General features: G+C 38.3%; 2 protein-coding genes across 4 annotated transcripts; both read right to left on the minus strand.

Annotated features, from left to right (window-relative positions):
• Positions 1 to 40: 40 nt before the first annotated feature.
• On the minus strand, positions 41 to 13,652 carry rtel1 (regulator of telomere elongation helicase 1). Of its 3 annotated transcripts, none has more exons than XM_086070007.1 (32): positions 13,366 to 13,651; positions 12,953 to 13,151; positions 12,319 to 12,412; positions 11,545 to 11,626; positions 11,229 to 11,289; positions 10,988 to 11,063; positions 10,627 to 10,711; positions 10,342 to 10,407; positions 10,044 to 10,173; positions 9,835 to 9,879; positions 9,669 to 9,744; positions 9,459 to 9,556; positions 9,194 to 9,249; positions 8,695 to 8,748; positions 8,417 to 8,495; positions 7,508 to 7,640; positions 7,208 to 7,321; positions 6,949 to 6,989; positions 6,738 to 6,823; positions 6,555 to 6,632; positions 6,274 to 6,351; positions 5,363 to 5,515; positions 4,565 to 4,680; positions 4,105 to 4,228; positions 3,652 to 3,829; positions 3,419 to 3,561; positions 2,967 to 3,062; positions 2,487 to 2,697; positions 1,577 to 1,714; positions 1,017 to 1,130; positions 435 to 623; positions 41 to 350 (listed from the first exon to the last, which is right to left on the minus strand). In XM_086070007.1, the coding sequence occupies exons 1-32, from the start codon at positions 13,465 to 13,467 to the stop codon at positions 256 to 258; spliced, it is 3,390 nt and encodes a 1,129-aa protein (XP_085926133.1). In that variant the 5' UTR covers positions 13,468 to 13,651; the 3' UTR covers positions 41 to 255. The 3 variants fall into 3 exon arrangements, 2 of the variants coding, with proteins under 2 accessions (XP_085926133.1, XP_085926132.1); XM_086070006.1 differs by having other exon boundaries at positions 1,017 to 1,133; XR_015094228.1 differs by lacking the exon at positions 41 to 350 and having other exon boundaries at positions 586 to 623; positions 1,017 to 1,504; positions 13,366 to 13,652.
• An 832-nt stretch (positions 13,653 to 14,484) lies between these two features.
• On the minus strand, positions 14,485 to 16,057 carry ndufb11 (NADH:ubiquinone oxidoreductase subunit B11). The gene is made up of 3 exons (XM_086069060.1): positions 15,820 to 16,057; positions 14,885 to 15,015; positions 14,485 to 14,698 (listed from the first exon to the last, which is right to left on the minus strand). The coding sequence occupies exons 1-3, from the start codon at positions 15,991 to 15,993 to the stop codon at positions 14,569 to 14,571; spliced, it is 435 nt and encodes a 144-aa protein (XP_085925186.1). The 5' UTR covers positions 15,994 to 16,057; the 3' UTR covers positions 14,485 to 14,568.
• Positions 16,058 to 16,095: the final 38 nt, after the last annotated feature.

Below are 16,095 nucleotides of genomic sequence, written 5' to 3' on the forward strand. Positions count from 1 at the left end.
TGTGCAGCAAATGTTCAAATAATCCAACAAGACAACTGTCTGAAATTCAAATATATGAAAAACAAGTTCGTTTTATTTCAGTAAAAAACAAATATACAATTATTTAGTGATCAAAACATACAACATTTTAAACAATGTACAGTACTGTATATATAAACAGGCTTTTCACTGAGTTTCGAATCATTTGGAAATGTTATAATAGTAATTTAATTAAAATCATGCACTTGATTATCTTCCGTTTTTTTTCTGGTCTGCTTAAGCAGGAGCAGTATCAACAGATTGACCCATCAACGCTTTCAACATCTCTTTATACTGCTTCTTATGGTGAGGGCGGATGATATTGCCAAATCCTTCAGACGAAAGAAAGAAAAATAAAAGTACATGGGGGAAGGGGGGGTGGGGGGCAAATTCAAATGTGATTAAACTATACTTACTGATTAAAAGGCTGAAGTCTTCATCTTTCTCTGTGAATAAGGCCACAGCTGCAGTCACCATATTTTCATAGTTGTCTGTCTTCTTGTATGCATTAACAGCTTGACATAGTTGAGCTGATCCCTCTGGGCCAAGTGCTTTTTTTACATCAGCCAAAAAGGCAGCCTGGACTTGACTCTTTGGGTTCGCGTCTGGTAAACACAGAGGAGTTTTGATTTTCTTGTTTATTAATATCAATATCATTTTTTTTCTGCTTAAGCCATTCTTTTGCCCATTTTTAAACAATTCATAAACGCTTCCCAGTAAAATCTCCAACTTCCAGATCAAGAAAAGGCTAATGCCAAAGATTCATGCTGCCACCAACATGCTTCAATGTTGGTTTTCAGGATGTAGTTGGCCAAAAATAGTGTGCACTTTAATGTTGCCATAAACCTCGACATCCCCCCCCCCCCCAAATAAAATACTTTGCTGTTTATCAATCTCAGTAAACCCCCAAAAGTGGCATTTCCAGGATCCCCCCTTTTTGATGTCTCTGCCAATGTTTAAATGTACATGGTGTTAAATTACCTTTTGGTATGACCTACCAGTCAGAGTTTCTCTAAGATCTTGATGCCCTCTTTGTTTGAATTGCTCTACATTCAGCTGCGCACTCGATGTTAAATTGGAAGTGGATGACGAAAGCCCACTGGGTTGCTCATCTGCTGGATGAGGAAATAAAGCATAAGATTAAGACTTTGGATGTACAGCTACTGTCAAGTGTGACTTGCGGTATGCTGCTTGACTGGACTTGTTTTGTCATTTAATTGAACAAACTTTGGCTTATTTATAAATAAAGTGGTTTTACATTTAAACATATCAGTTCTTCACATTTTTTTTTTTATAGCTTGACCAGTTCAATAATTTCATTGGATATGGTGTCCTCACAGTTTATGACCAAGTTCCACTCATACAGCAGTAAATTTGCACGTAATGCGTTGTAGTCCATTACTCACCTAGTCATAATTACAGTAAATATTTGTATATGAAATGCATGTTGGACACAAATATAAAACAAGTAAATTGTAAAACAAACCTAGAAGAAGCACAGAAGAAAATTAAAGGCCGGGAATCATTACATCATTGCTACCATACCATCTTGACCTACCACTCTGTGACATCCCTGATCTCTTTTTGTCTCCGTGCACCAAATGCTCGGGTTTGTAGCCGCAGCCAGTCCCAGTCAGCTCCAGGCATTTTTCATCAAATGCCTTTCTGTGATGTGGTCGTACAAAGGGGTATAAACCTGTATGTGACACATTGGATCCTTTTCAATCAACTACTAAATCAGTATGACATGTAACATCGACATCAATTGTAATAGAGTGGACCCTCGCTATTCTCGGGGAGTCAGTACTGCGCCCGACCAAAGTAGTGATGATGCAAGAATAATTTACGGCCATTGTCATCCATCCATATTCTGAACATTGTATCCTCACGAGGGTCGCAGGCATGCTGCCATGAAAAAAAAATATTACTTTGACCAAAAAATAAAAATAAATGAGTGGGAGTTTGGGTCAAAAAATTAATAAGCAGGGGATTGTGTATGAAAAAAAATGTGAACACGTGGGGTCTTTCTGCAAAAAAGGGACATACCCCCCCCCCCCCCCCCCCCCCCCCCCACCAAAATGAATGTCAAATCACAAAAATGCAGTGGTCCAATGTATATAATTAACATACTGTATCTCCATTCTTTAAGCACCTGTTTATACATAAGCCTTAGAGATTTTCCCGTCGGGATTTGCAAAGTTTAGTTTACATTTTAAAATGTCATGCTACAATGACAAATCCACTTGAGCAAGGAGTGACCCCACTTATAGTTTATGTCACCAAAATAGTATACCAGCTGAGCACTTTTAGACCCGAGACAGACCAGGTACTTGAAGTAATATGAGGTAGCACATGTTTACACACTATTATGCAAACATACTTAAGCAGCCTAGCGTGTCATTCATTTCAACATACTCACTAAAAAAAATGGAGACAAGTGAAAGTACTTTTCGATACAAATGACTTACCACGGTAAAGTCTGTAAGTATGAGGGTCATGGGTTAACAAGGACGTGTCAGACAGCAGATTGTCCAGGTTGTCATTCTTCTTGTAGGAGTACAGAGCCAGGCGAATTTGCTCAAAGCTGACCTGGCTCAATGATGATTTCATTTCTACCAGAAATGACCTAGCGGTGCCTTTTTTCCCATCTCCAGTAACTGATCCAGAAACACTGGGCTTCTTTAAAAAAATAATAAAGATAACGAAACATTCTTAAAGGTGAATACAAAACAGGGACACATACAAACACAGATTTTTTTTCCTCCAATAAGAGAAATATTCCATTGAAGTCTGAAAAAGTTTGCGAGTTTAGTGTCAACTACCAAGGTTTGAATTGTAATTGGTAACGCGCAGAAACAAGAAAGAGGGGGGCCCCATATAAACACATCCACGTCATACGTGATTTGACTGAAATAACCATTTACAGGTGTTGTTTGATTGACAAATACCTGTTCTTGGACCAAGTTGATTTTGCGTTTGCCTCCACGCATCATCTCATCCATTCTCTTGTCATATTGAAGTGACAGTGTGGACGAATTGCTTTGCTAAAAAGAAAAGAAAAGAAAGAAATACAAAAATGTCATTCAAATTATATAAAAACAAACGTGTCCACAAATACAAATAGTCAGGATACATGTGGCCAGTAAGGATAATGGTATCAATATGAAAGCATAGCTTTGTGCTGCTGAGGCCAACATGATCGGCTCTTCAGCGTGAAGGTAAACTATGCAGCTAGTTTTCGGGCAGTGTTCGTCACCAACAATTGCTGTGTGTAACACGCACAGGAGAGTGCATATAGTTTCAATCATACATCCAGAAACGATATATGAAATGTGAAAAAAACTAAATCATCATTGTCTATCAAGATAAAATTTAATAAAAAAATAAATAATCAACCTACCGTCTCTTCTCCCAAAGCACCATTGCCTCCACTTTGGTGCTCTAATCGCTCCAGGGCATCAAACAGGTTGCCTGGTTTTGTTTGACTCTTTTGAATCTGAGACTCGTACTGTTTAAAAATACTAGCGTATTGGGCATCTTCATCTAACAAGAGACAAGATAAGACAAAAAAAAAAACTAAAAATATTTAAGTGGTTCAACCCAAAGTGTGTAAAAGCTCAAATAAAGGCTCACCAGATCTCCTCCTTTTTAGAGTGGAAGTGTGCACGTCCAGCATTTTGGCCTTCTGAATGCAAGGCTTCTGGGAGGCTGTGTAAGAAGTCGCACCAGAGCACTGAGGAACTGATGACTGAGAACTGCTTGCAGAAAACAGTGAGGGATCGGGCGCATGATTCTTCTCCAACACAGGCCTCTGGTTAGACATTCCAACAAAAATTCATTTCAATTATCCAACCATTTCATAATAACCACAAAGAGAAGAGTCCAAGGAGAACCAATGGGCATTTTAAGCAAACAAATGTGTATCTGTATCACAATTCATCATGACCAATAACAAACAATGACATTAACAGAGTATCCCAATTCCAAACTATAATTTCTTGATTTTGTCTTTTTTTTTAAATTTCTACAATACATGACAAACAGTAAAATAGTAGCGGTAGCATGAGTCGAGAACAACTGGCGTACCATTTTCTGCGCAACCCTGAAGAACTGGCAGACATCACGAACAATGTTCCCAAAGTTGTCATAAAAACGCACATACGGCCTCACCCATGATGGAAGGTGAGATTGTGCATCTCCGTTTTTAAACCTGTGGAAAAGACACATTCTACAGCTTTTCATCACTTCACTTGAAATGTTACAATTTTATGGCTTCTCAATAATGTCAGCGAGTGCTTTGAATAAATGGGCTGCTATTGGATTAAAATAATGCAGGAGAATCCGATGACTGGAAAGTTGCCATTGGAGTATGTATAGTCAAAGAATAATGTTATAATTAACCTGGTTTAAATTGTTATAATAATGACAAGGAAGTTATGTAAAAATAACAAAATGTGTTTCACAATTAAGCAGATATCGGTTATTAGCATGCTCCAGTGTTCAGATGCGTAATGAAATATTTTTTTATAACAGCACTGTATCTGACCTCTGATCACAGAGGAAGATGGCTCCGTAGTCATCCTTGTGGCGAATGACTCTGCCAATGGCCTGATTGACAGCTCTGAAACCCTGCTCTCTGTACCACTCCCATCCTGTAAGCAACTGCAAACGATACGTCCACAACCCAAACACAAAACATGTCAAAGCAAGACTTGGATAATGTCCTTAATCCTAGATGTCCAAGATGGGAGTTCCAAAATGCTCTCACTTCTCTCAACTTCAATTTACAGTCATTGCATATGTCAAGTAAATACATCTCAAGTAATCTTGCCTGACTTGGCAAGAAGTAGATACGATATGTAAATTATAGGCTTAAAGTTGCAAGTAGTGTTGAACTGGCCCTCGCACCCACTTTTTCATAGCCAATCATCAAACTTTGACGCCATGCTCAATCCACGTTACATAGCAAAAACAGCTTGCCAAATTAGCATCTTCCTTCTATCTAGCACAAATGCTTTCAGTTGGACCTCCTTTGGCTCAATTTCTCGGGACGAGGTTGTCAAATGTGCGAGTACTGGAATTCGTCCAACTTGGCTAATCCACACCAAAATGTCATCTGTCATTTTTACTATCACATCTTTTTAACTATTTTCATAAAAGAAAGCAAAAGCCCTCATCGCCATCATGTTTTATTTTACCATAATTATTAATTAATTAATTAATTATTTCTACCTTAATTAATAAGATGGCACAACTTGAATCGATGAGTGTGGCCAAGTTGAGATCTAAAGTTATAAGCACAAATGCTTACCACATTCTAAAGGATGAATCTAATAAATCTCACCTTGTGACCAGGTACCAGTAATTTTCTTTGGTTCATCTCATCTAAGAATTGCATCTTTAAATTGATTCGAGGGTCCATTTTTGGTGGAAAGGGGACTCCAGTGATTATAACACCACGACCAAATGTGTCCGCAAAATCCAGTCCCTCGCTAGCCTAAAAAAAAAAAAAAAAAGTTAAGAACTTCTGTGGCAGAATTTTTTTTATTATCTTGCAGGGGGGGGGGGTGTGTGAACAAACAACAGTGTGATTAATTTATAATACATTTAGATTATACATGTGAACTTTACACCTGTGATTCTGCTCTTCTGCTTAAAGGTGCCCTTAGTAGTGTTTCCCCAAACAAGGGCAAATCCAGCAGGGGTAGAGTAGAATGAGACTGCCTAGAGATACTGTGATGTGCAAAGTTTACTGATCGCAAACGGGCAGTAGGACAACCTTTTAGCGTGTACCTGAGGTGGTCAGGACAAATAAAGGCGGTCAAGAACAACTGCAACCAAAGGCGTTTTTTGTTACGTTGTTGTATTAAAGCAAGCTTTGTAATAGCTCTCAGAACGTATTTGTCAAGACACGATGACAGCGACTGTTGCAGCCAAGACAAGGCTGAAGTCGTGATGGCGTTCGAGATGGTGACGACACGGCTTCAACCGACTCCCCCGATGAAACGTGTTTTTGTTGTTGTTGTTGACAAATCCGAGTCATTCTCGCATCTCTCCAGAGTGCTGTCTCCTTCCCCCGCCATAGTCGCATCAGGTTATATAATTTCCGTTTAAATAAATAATAATATATACATGTAAATGTAAAATATCCATCCATCAGCCGTATCGCTAATCCTCACATGGGTCAAGGCAAAATAATAAAATTCACATTTTTAGAGCAAGCATCAATCAGGGCCGTTATTCATAAACATTCACCTTTCCTCGACATACTGCAGCAAAGATTCCGCCTCTAGATTGGGAGTCATTTACTTTGTTGTAATATCCCTCCATGGCCTAAAAACACAGACAAGAGCAACATTTCTCACACAATAGCTACTTTATGTTACTAGATCAATATTTTTTCTAAACATTTGTGCGAGATTTTGTTGAATGAAACAACTACTGTAGGTATTTGTATACGTTTTTTTTTTTTTTTATAAATGGTGATTTGTACCAACACATGCAGAAATGTTTCACAGAAACCAAAACACATTTACCTCAGTAAAAGCTCCCTTCCCTTTTGGCTCAACAAACATTGGCTTTACACTTTCAATCCGATTTGCATGTCCATTGTCCTGGTGAGAATAATTGCAACTTTGTAACATAGATATTTATCATTTAAAATGATAAAACATTTGAAACACCAACTATAGCAACAGTAATATTGAATTTTCACTCACTCTCCAGAACTCCAACGTTTTGTCCATCAAGTAGAAGGAGGGAAAAAACAAAAGGAGACCATGGGGTACGATCCGGGTCAGGTTTACTGAGGAGACAGCAAACCTTAAAACATACTTAAGCTAATAGGGTTGTTCGTCAAGTTAATCGTTCAGTTGTCGGGGTAAATGAGTACTGTATTAAAATAATCTGTAAGTAGTAGTTTGTACTTACCCACTGTGTTTCCTAAAGATGACAAGTTTTCAGGATCAAACCTCAAAAACAAACATATTGTCAGCATTAAATGACTAATGCCACCCCCATGGGTAATAAAATAACATTTCAGTTTTAAGTTAAGGAAGCTCACTAAAAACAAGGGCAACGACAAAGATTTGCTTACAGGGTTAACAAAAAAAAAGAAGGTGAAATGAACATTATGTACGGACTGCACCTTGTGTAACATGTATACTTCCTGAGTATTCTATGTACTGACCTTCTATCAAATGCTGAACTCAGCGGTACCCTATCTGGGCCTTGTTCGATGACACTAACAAAGATCTGATCCCGCTCAATGACATGGCTGTTTTCCAAAGACACTTGAAACGGTCTGCATATCAAGCAAGAGAAGAAAAAAAACACACTGGTCAACAGAACTTTTTTTTTTTTTTATACAATAGATTATAAGAAAGGCCATCAGCCTTTAAAAAATAAAAAACGGTCGTTTACTTTTATGTCAATGATGAGAGAAATATGTTTTGTGAAGTGCTAATAGGCCTGACTCAAATAAACGTACATCCTCATCTCAGAGGTGAAGGAGCTCAGGGGAGCAAGGGTACCGCTGGTCAGAATGATGGAGCGTACACCTTGATCCTGCAAGTTCTGCATACTGAAGCCCGGAGAGAAACACCAATAACTCAGAATGTTTCCTGGAAGATACAAGATAACAAATGAACAAACACTGAAGGATAATAACTACAATTGTCAATATTCTTAAATGTACGTATCGCACTGTTATGCACATTCATAAAGGAGACATTCCAGCAGCACAATAAATGTCAATGTGTGCCACAATAAGACTTGCTCTAGTCCAGTAAACTCAATTTAACTGTAACAATATATTAAACCATAAAGCACAGTACAGTAAACCCTCAATATACAGTAGTTCTTTTCTCCGACTGAAAACAATCACAACTCAATCAAAACCACTTTGAACAAAGAAAAAAATTCACAAATATTAAAGAAGCTGAGTAAAATAAAAAATAAAAATCAATGACTTTCTATGCACAGCAGACTTACAAGTTTAAAAGTGGCCTTTCCACCACCTTAAAATACTGTACAATTTTTTCAAGTTTGGAATCTTGCAGACGAGTGTCATTCATAGAATTTGTATGATACAATAGTATATAAGGTATTTTTATTATTTGACATTCTGCATCTCTTAAGCGTCTGCGTCTGGCAGGTGACCAGTCCAGGTTGTACCCGACCACTCATCTAACGTCAGCTGGCATTATCAACCTTACAAGACCATTTATGGTTACTCACAAGACAGTAGTAACACTTTTGTGGCTTTTAGGTAAGGACAGGCAGTAGAGATGAATTGAATTCATTCAGTACTTACTATCTCAACAACTTTGGTTATGTTTTGACAGCTTAACGATCGTTTATCAGTTTAAGGACTGATTACCCAATCCGTTTACAGCACCTGCTTTCTTTGTGGATGAAGCCCATGGGTCACCATTTTTTTGTTTTTTCTGAGTGCTGGTGTCTTGATGGATGTGAACCTGCAGCCAGTACACAAATATGATAGCTGATGTCCAATGCCTAATAATGATGATACAGCAAACAAAAGTAGAGCGTTGTCGCAGATGACACGGAAGATTTAAATGGATGTTTTGGAACATAAAAAGTGCTGACAACTAAGAGCAAAACATGACAATAAACTTTAGAAAATAAATTGTATTAATGTGATGAATCACTCACCTTAAAATGAGCTGCTTTAGCTTCAATTTGCGCCACGTCACCACAGAATACAAGCTAAATGAGGAGAAAAAAAAAAAAGTGTGTGGCTACTGTAGAATGAAGCTTAACGGTTCTTTATGCAGCCAATTTAATTGCCAGGAAGATGTGCATTTTCTTCGTTGCAGGGCGTTCTGTTGTATTAAAACTGTTGTCTGTTGCCCTCTTTCTATTCATTTGGCGAGTGTATAACGCACATCTGTATAATGGCAATACACATTTTTTTTAGTCTGGCTTCCAGGAACGCACCACGCTCGCAGCATAATAAATGAGCGATCCTAAATTGATGACAGTCGTCGTGACATGAGATTAAGTGGCATCGGTAGATGTATAGTATTTATATATAACAGCTGTTGCTCGCAATGTTAATGTTCACTCGAGCAAATGCAATCCCACACGTATGTATTACCCAATACAATTTGAAGTATTTAACTACTGTGCTCCGTATCCTCACTTGACATACCTGTATGATATCCGAGAGCTTCTGCAATCCACTCGTATTGGGAAATATCCCCGGCTCTGTGTGATACATGTCATACAGCTCATTTGCTACAGTGGCAGGAACACATTCATCAACGCAGTATGACGTTTAGGTCCATCTGGCTAAGAATGTGCCTGAAAGTGACTTAATTGTGGCGACGACTCAAATGTTATCCACAAATAACATTGAGGTTAAGTGATTGTATCAGTAACAGAATACAGACAGCAAGCTCGTGAGCTCTACTTACGTCCTACTAAGTATCCAATGATCTGCTCAAGAGCTTCAAACACATCGCCCTTGGTGTTGTACGTCAAGTGGGCTCTCTCTAACAGCTCATATATGAAGCTATGAAGTACATCACGAGCATGATAAAAAATTTTTTTTTAAATGCAATTACATCAGCACCGCTTTTAAAATCGTGAATGAAAATGGAAGTTACTGTATACTCGTCACTTACATGCCAGGTTTTGTTATGCCTTTGTCAACCGGAACCTCAAAGGAATCAATAGCAGCCTCAAGTTTCAACAGAATCTCTGTAAATAACGACAACTGTGGTTTAGGTACAGCCTCATAAGTGGTCATGCTCACTGAATTCATCTGGATGAATTAATTTGAATACTAACCTTTGAGTTTAGCAACATCTTTTACATCTGTTTTTAAACCTGAAACTGCAAAAAAAAAAAAAAAAAAAAAAAATCTAAAATTGAAGGGCAAATATAATATGTACACATCATAGCTCTTTTAGTTGATGATCCAAAACTCAGACGCAAATCAACGAGGGAATAGACAGACAAGCATTTTGACAAGAATTGTGGCATTCTAAATGACAAACCTTGAGAATACATCTCCCCCAAATGGGCTTCTTGAGCATGGTCACTTAACAACCTGGTGATCGCGTTAATGGCTGAGGCTAGATCATATGGAGTTATGTCAAATGATGTTGCCTCCTCACACGTACTTTCCTGCAAACGAGAACATGAAATGTGAGAGACCGACTTGCATTAAGTGGAAAGAAAGCTGTTAAAGAACGCTACACTGATTAGCTGCGTAGAAGTACCCTCATAGTACCTTAATTGTTAGTACGTGGCTATACAATTCATTGAGAGTAATAATGCCGAGGGCGGTCTTACTACGTTATGAGCCTCATCAAAGATGACAACAGATCCAGCCAACTCGATGTTGTGAGCTTTGCGGCTCTGTGGGAAGACGGTAAACAGAAGAGAATATATTTGGTGCCAAAGGAAAGATAAACACTATTCATCACTTTTGTCTAGGGACCACTTTTTTTGTAAACAGACTTTCAAAATTGCAAGAACACAAAGTATTTAAAATGTGTTACAGTGTATAGCATCACAGACTTTTACGCATTTCAGTACAGCCAGGCTAGCATCTATGAATGGAACGCTACTGCTTACCTTTGGATCCAGCAGGTAGTTGTAAGGCATAAAAATGACATCAGCCTGCTGTTTTAAAGAACGCGAGAGATAATAAGGACAAGCCCTGGAGGAAAAACAACAACAAATAAACAACGGATCTTATCTCAACATTACATATAAATGTACAAATAAATACATAAATAAAATGCACATAATGCCTCTGCTAAATAGTGACCAAATCACCAGAGTTGGTCAAACTCGCAGCCATGTTTGTTAGTAAAAGCAGTGCACATCAGCAGGGACAAGATTTGAATTACGGAACTTGTAAAAAAATAAATTATATTGACGAAACAGATAAATCGCTCAGCCCTACTTTAAATAAATACAACATGAATCACACCTCTTTTTGTTGCCAAATTTGACCAGGTCTTCCATGTCCACAATTTCATCCACCAATTCTCTGTCGGTGCTTTTCTCTGAAGACAATGTCATAAAAAGTTCATTAATTAAGCGATAACTGGAGTAAGCAAGCAGATTTCAAACCACCTGAATATATTATCCTGATTCATCAACAAGCAATATGTTAGCTGATACTTTAATAATTGAATTGTTTTTTGTTGTTGTTGGAGTCCATCTATTACCTTCAACATTGTTGTAGAAGGCACATGACCTTGTGGAGACCTTTGCTCGACACATATGCACCTTAAAAATAAAAGCAGACAATTGCATGAAAATAAGCACATTTCGACATTCTTTCATAACAGTTAAAAAGATATCTTTTTTTCTTTGTTGCTGAACCAACATGAGCTAATATTTGATTTGAGCTACCTTGAACATCTTATATTGAATATTGCTCCAAATAAAAAGAAAATGCATTTCCTAAAATGATAAATAACGCACATTTATTTGGCTTTTTGTTACATTACACACACACAAAAACAAAAACAAAAAACTTACTTTGAGATGGTTGCTTTGAAGACGCATCACTTCTGGATTGATACACATCTGCTCTCTTGACCCCAACACAGACACCTTCGGTCTAAATCACAGATAAAAGGACTTAAAATTGTAGTTAATTCATAATCATCCATCCATTTTCTGTACCGCTTACCCTCATTAAAACAAAATCATATAGAGTTCAAGGAACAGTTATCTGATTAATTTGGGAGCAGATCCAAAATGGTGCTATAGATGCCAGTGGTGAAAGAGAGGTTTTATGTATGTGGGGCGTGTTGAGATTATTGGAGCATCCCACACACACACAACCTGTTAAATGCATGTTTGAAATATGTTTTTTTTTTTTATCTTTACATGTAGAGTTTGCTTAATATTAAAACATTTAATCTTTTAAGATTTGAAAAATCCTTATCCCAATGGCATGATCTGCTGCATATTCATTGTCCCGCCAGGGGTAAAACCTTCAGGCAACACAGATCAAATCAATGCTTTCTTCTTCTACTACTCGCAAGGTGCAGGGACATACTAAACGCCTCTTGTGAAAAAGCTTAAGGTCGCCTAATGTTCAGGGCTCTTCGTACTCATCAAGCCGAGGAAGCTACTATCAGTGGCATATCTCAATTTCGCTGTGCGGACCCCTCCCTCTCACGCTCGTTCCTGGTTGGCTGCCGTCCTCAGCTTCCTTGAGCGTCAGTTTCGAATGTTGTGTTTACAAACAGCAACGGAAATCTGTCTGACAGTTAAATAAACAGTTATTGAAATACTATATCTTACTTGTATGATGTGTTCTTCAACTCATGAACAACTTGGGTAAGCTGAGAGTGTGTCCGTGATGCATATATGATCTTGGGAACATCACTATAGGAGGCTAGAAAACAATGACAAATTGTGACAAAGTGATCAGATTTGATCTATTGGTGCAGCCAGCCAAAGTTGTGTTTCTTCTGGGCCCTGATTTGTAATAATTCTCCGGAGTCTGAAGGAAATTTTTTTTATCCTTTTTTCCCCAGACTATTACTGCCAGCGATTACACACAAAGAGAAAGCATAACAGACATTCTTCTGCTGTTTGAACAATTACAAATGACACGATTTTCCCTACCAATGTGGCAGTGCATTCTGGGCAATTCGAAAAGGTGGGAACCCTCTAGATCAGGGATGTCAAACTGCGGTCCTCGAGGGCGGGAGTCCTGCAGGTTTTAGAGGTTTTCCTACTCGGACTGCAGCAGATTCCAATTAACAGAATCATTATCAGGCGTATTCAGAGCTTGCTGATGAGCTGATCATGAATCAGCTGTAGTGGGAAATATCCAAAACCTGCAGGACTCCGGCCCTTGCGGACCGGATCTCGCCATCCCTCCTCTAGATGACTATGAACGGACTTTGGCAATACTGCGGCATATACATACTTGGTGTTGAACCATCTTTTGAAGCCATCCCCCAAGATTCGAGAGAACTATCAACCAGCATATTGTCGCCATTCAACCTATTTTTGATTTTTTGCGCAGAGATGGTGTCTTTGAAGTGCTCCCTCCATGCCAAGGTGGCACATAGCAGACATAAGGTTTTCCCAGTACCTGTGGGACTCTCCAAGACCCCATTAAACTTCTGCAACAAAAAAAAGAAAGAAAAAAAAGAAGAGTGTACAGGACATTGTTTATACGCGTGCAGTTTTCCCAAAAAGTACAAACTAAATATAATCTAACATGCATGGACTATGACAAGGCACTCGGAGTCTCAGACATACAATGGAGTCATATTTATGCATACTATTTGGCAAACGACTTTTAGCATCGCTTGTTTCTCTGATGCAAACACTCACATTCTCAAGACATTCAATAACTTTCTTCATGTAGTCCTTCTGGCAGTCATACGGAGTGAAAGGAAACTGCACTGTCACTCCGTTCAAAGATAATGAGGGCATGACACGTCTCGAAGCAACTTAGGTGTTTAAAAAGGTAACAAAGTGAAGTAACCACCTCACTATTGGAAGTCGCAAACTTACTGAAAAAAAGGGGAGAAAACATTCATTGTCGGCACTCGGCAGAGCAAAGGCTGCCTGTACGCATTTGGCGCCAGTTACAACTTCCGCCTTTGACTGCACATGCGCATTGTAACGTCCAACGAAAGCCGATAGACGTCTTTTGACTGTTCAAGTGTTTAATCAAGTTATAGATTTTTGTAGCGATGTCTAAAATTCTTATATTAGTACAGTTTATTATTATTATTATTATTATTATTATTATCTCAAATAACTTGACATGACTGACGTTTTGTTGCCCGTGTTTTACAGTAGTATTACATTCAAACAATAAAATAGCGTTGGATCCCTACACTCCAAATCGGATTTGGGATTTGGGGTTTTCCAGTGGAGACTACAGTAAGAGATATAACCAACATGAAAATCAGAGCCGTGCAGGGGCAACCGTAAATAGTATATAGAAACAGTTAATAATGTATTTCCTTGTTCAATAATCTGTGGCACAGAGTCAGCGAAATCTCAACAACTACATGTCAACTCAAGTGAGCTCAGATAACTAATGAAAAGAAAGTAAAACTGCAATAGTGGTATTAGTGGGTCTGAATATAATTCTTTTTTTTGTTGTGTTATGTTCTTGATAATTCAAGTTTAAATGCGTGTTTAAAGGGGATTACTCAAAGGTTTTTTTGTGGTAAATATGTTATGTACAGTACAAAGGCAGTTTTTTTTGTTTTTTTTACTTTATTGATATTTATATTCATACTTATTTTCAAAGCAACATTTATTTTTGATGCCCAAGTTAAAAATAAGACATTTTGTAAGAATTAAATGTTCAATTTAAGGAAACAAAATAAAATGATTTTCATTTAATAATAAGTTGTGTTATGTTCTTCTTTTGGAAAATCATGAGGGTGCCCATTTTTTAAGAACATTTCTTATGAGAGTCATAGTCCACACATATTTAATGAATCCAACAAGTAGCCTTTATTCTATTTTAGTGAAACACAATATTCCTGAAATACATTAAGTGGGTGGTTGTACACTCTAATTTTCTCCAGCACTGGGCAGGATAATTTTGCTGGGGTCATAGTAGTTTCCTTCTATCAGAGGCAAACCCTTCTTCTCTCTTTGCACGATCAAATGTTCAGCTTCCCTTCTGGCCCACTCACACATCCTGGAACACAAACAAAGAGCGATTGGAGAAGAAACCTGTGAAATTTTACCGAGAGCAGGCTCATGCTGCTGCTAACCTGCTACTACAACACAACATTAGAACAATTTTAAAATAAAACTGGAATCTGTGATCTTACATTGGCGTAAAAATGACAATGCCCGAGGAATTAAAAACAAAGGAACTTACCCATGGTCTGGTAAGTAGTGAAGGAATGTGCTTCCAACGACAATACACAGAGAGATGCCAACGAAGAAAGATATTCTCATACTCCATTCATCAACCACTGGGTCACTGGAGAAGCCATGGTAGTCTGGATTCTGTAAAAAAAAAATATTTTACAAAAAATCACGACAAAGATAAATTAGACAAGTATCAAGACATCTATTCAAACAAGTATCATTTTTCATGACTGACAAACTAAATATTGCCCAATTTGAATACAAAACTGCAATATGGCAAGTTTGGCAACATTGTGGCATGACAATAAATTCTAATAAGTGATTTGTGTTCCATCGCGCTTTAAGTATTAATGTTACAACTTGTTTATGTTGCAGCCTTTGGTGTCTCTTCGGGACAAATTGGACAATGGTTATATAAGACACCGACCAACAAGTCTTGAAACAGGCGGTGAATGAAGTTGCAGAACTGCAAATTGTACACTTTTACTAGTCACTCACAATGTATTCAAAATGAACAATAGTTAAATGTCAGTCAAACGAGAGAGACGGATTTATATTTATTTTTACGTTTATATACAATACAGTAGTTGAGACTAGAGTGACTGCCTGCCCACCCATCAAGTATGAAATTAGACTTTAAAATTTTGTAATCTCGTTCTGAAATTGTGTCTGTCAGTGAACTGTTCTGCACTTCCACCCATTGTTATAACAACAGTGGGACCAATTTGCATAAAAAGCATCACCAAGCCATGTTTCTCAGCATCTGGACTAAGCTGACTGAAAGTGACATCAATTTCAGATCGGATCGCTCGCGTCAGTCATAACAAACAAAACAACGTCAACGAGAAAGTCATTAGCAACATACAGGAGTCTTTTTGTTCGTTCACTAAGCGCGAATGAAGATCGAGTTTATTGTAACCGTGCAATATCAGAGGAACTCACCTTGACAAATTCGCTGACCTCCCCATGGCTGCCACTCGGGGCAGCCTGCTGCAGCTCGGTCACGGCAGCCGCACCCGCAGCGCCACTCGGCTTCGATTGGGACACGCACCGAACCGGTACACGATAACCTAACCGGGAAAAAACGGGCCGGAGCCGTGACAGTCGGCTTAACATTTTTGTTCTGTTTGTGAAGCTATGGTTGCCCCGGAACAGGAAACAGCTTCAATGCAGTGCACATCTTCTTCTACAATGACTATTTGCTCACAGCCATCGATG

The sequence above is a fragment of the Leptonotus elevatus genome, chromosome 2 (genome assembly GCF_054856555.1).
Source record: "Leptonotus elevatus isolate MCC_2025b chromosome 2, RoL_Lele_1.0, whole genome shotgun sequence".
NCBI classification, from domain to species: Eukaryota; Metazoa; Chordata; class Actinopteri; order Syngnathiformes; family Syngnathidae; genus Leptonotus; species Leptonotus elevatus.

Coding starts and splice junctions, on each gene's coding strand:
- rtel1 (XM_086070006.1), bottom strand. CDS start 13,467: ATGCCCTCATTATCTTTGAACGGAGTGACAGTGCAGTTTCCTTTCACT. Junction 6,990..7,207: donor AGTTCAGCATTTGATAGAAG/GTCAGTACATAG, acceptor TTTGTTTTTGAG/GTTTGATCCTGAAAACTTGT. Junction 2,698..2,966: donor TCAACTTGGTCCAAGAACAG/GTATTTGTCAAT, acceptor ATTTTTTTAAAG/AAGCCCAGTGTTTCTGGATC.
- ndufb11 (XM_086069060.1), bottom strand. CDS start 15,993: ATGTTAAGCCGACTGTCACGGCTCCGGCCCGTTTTTTCCCGGTTAGGT. Junction 15,016..15,819: donor AGGTCAGCGAATTTGTCAAG/GTGAGTTCCTCT, acceptor TTTTTTTTACAG/AATCCAGACTACCATGGCTT. Junction 14,699..14,884: donor CACTACTTACCAGACCATGG/GTAAGTTCCTTT, acceptor TTTGTGTTCCAG/GATGTGTGAGTGGGCCAGAA.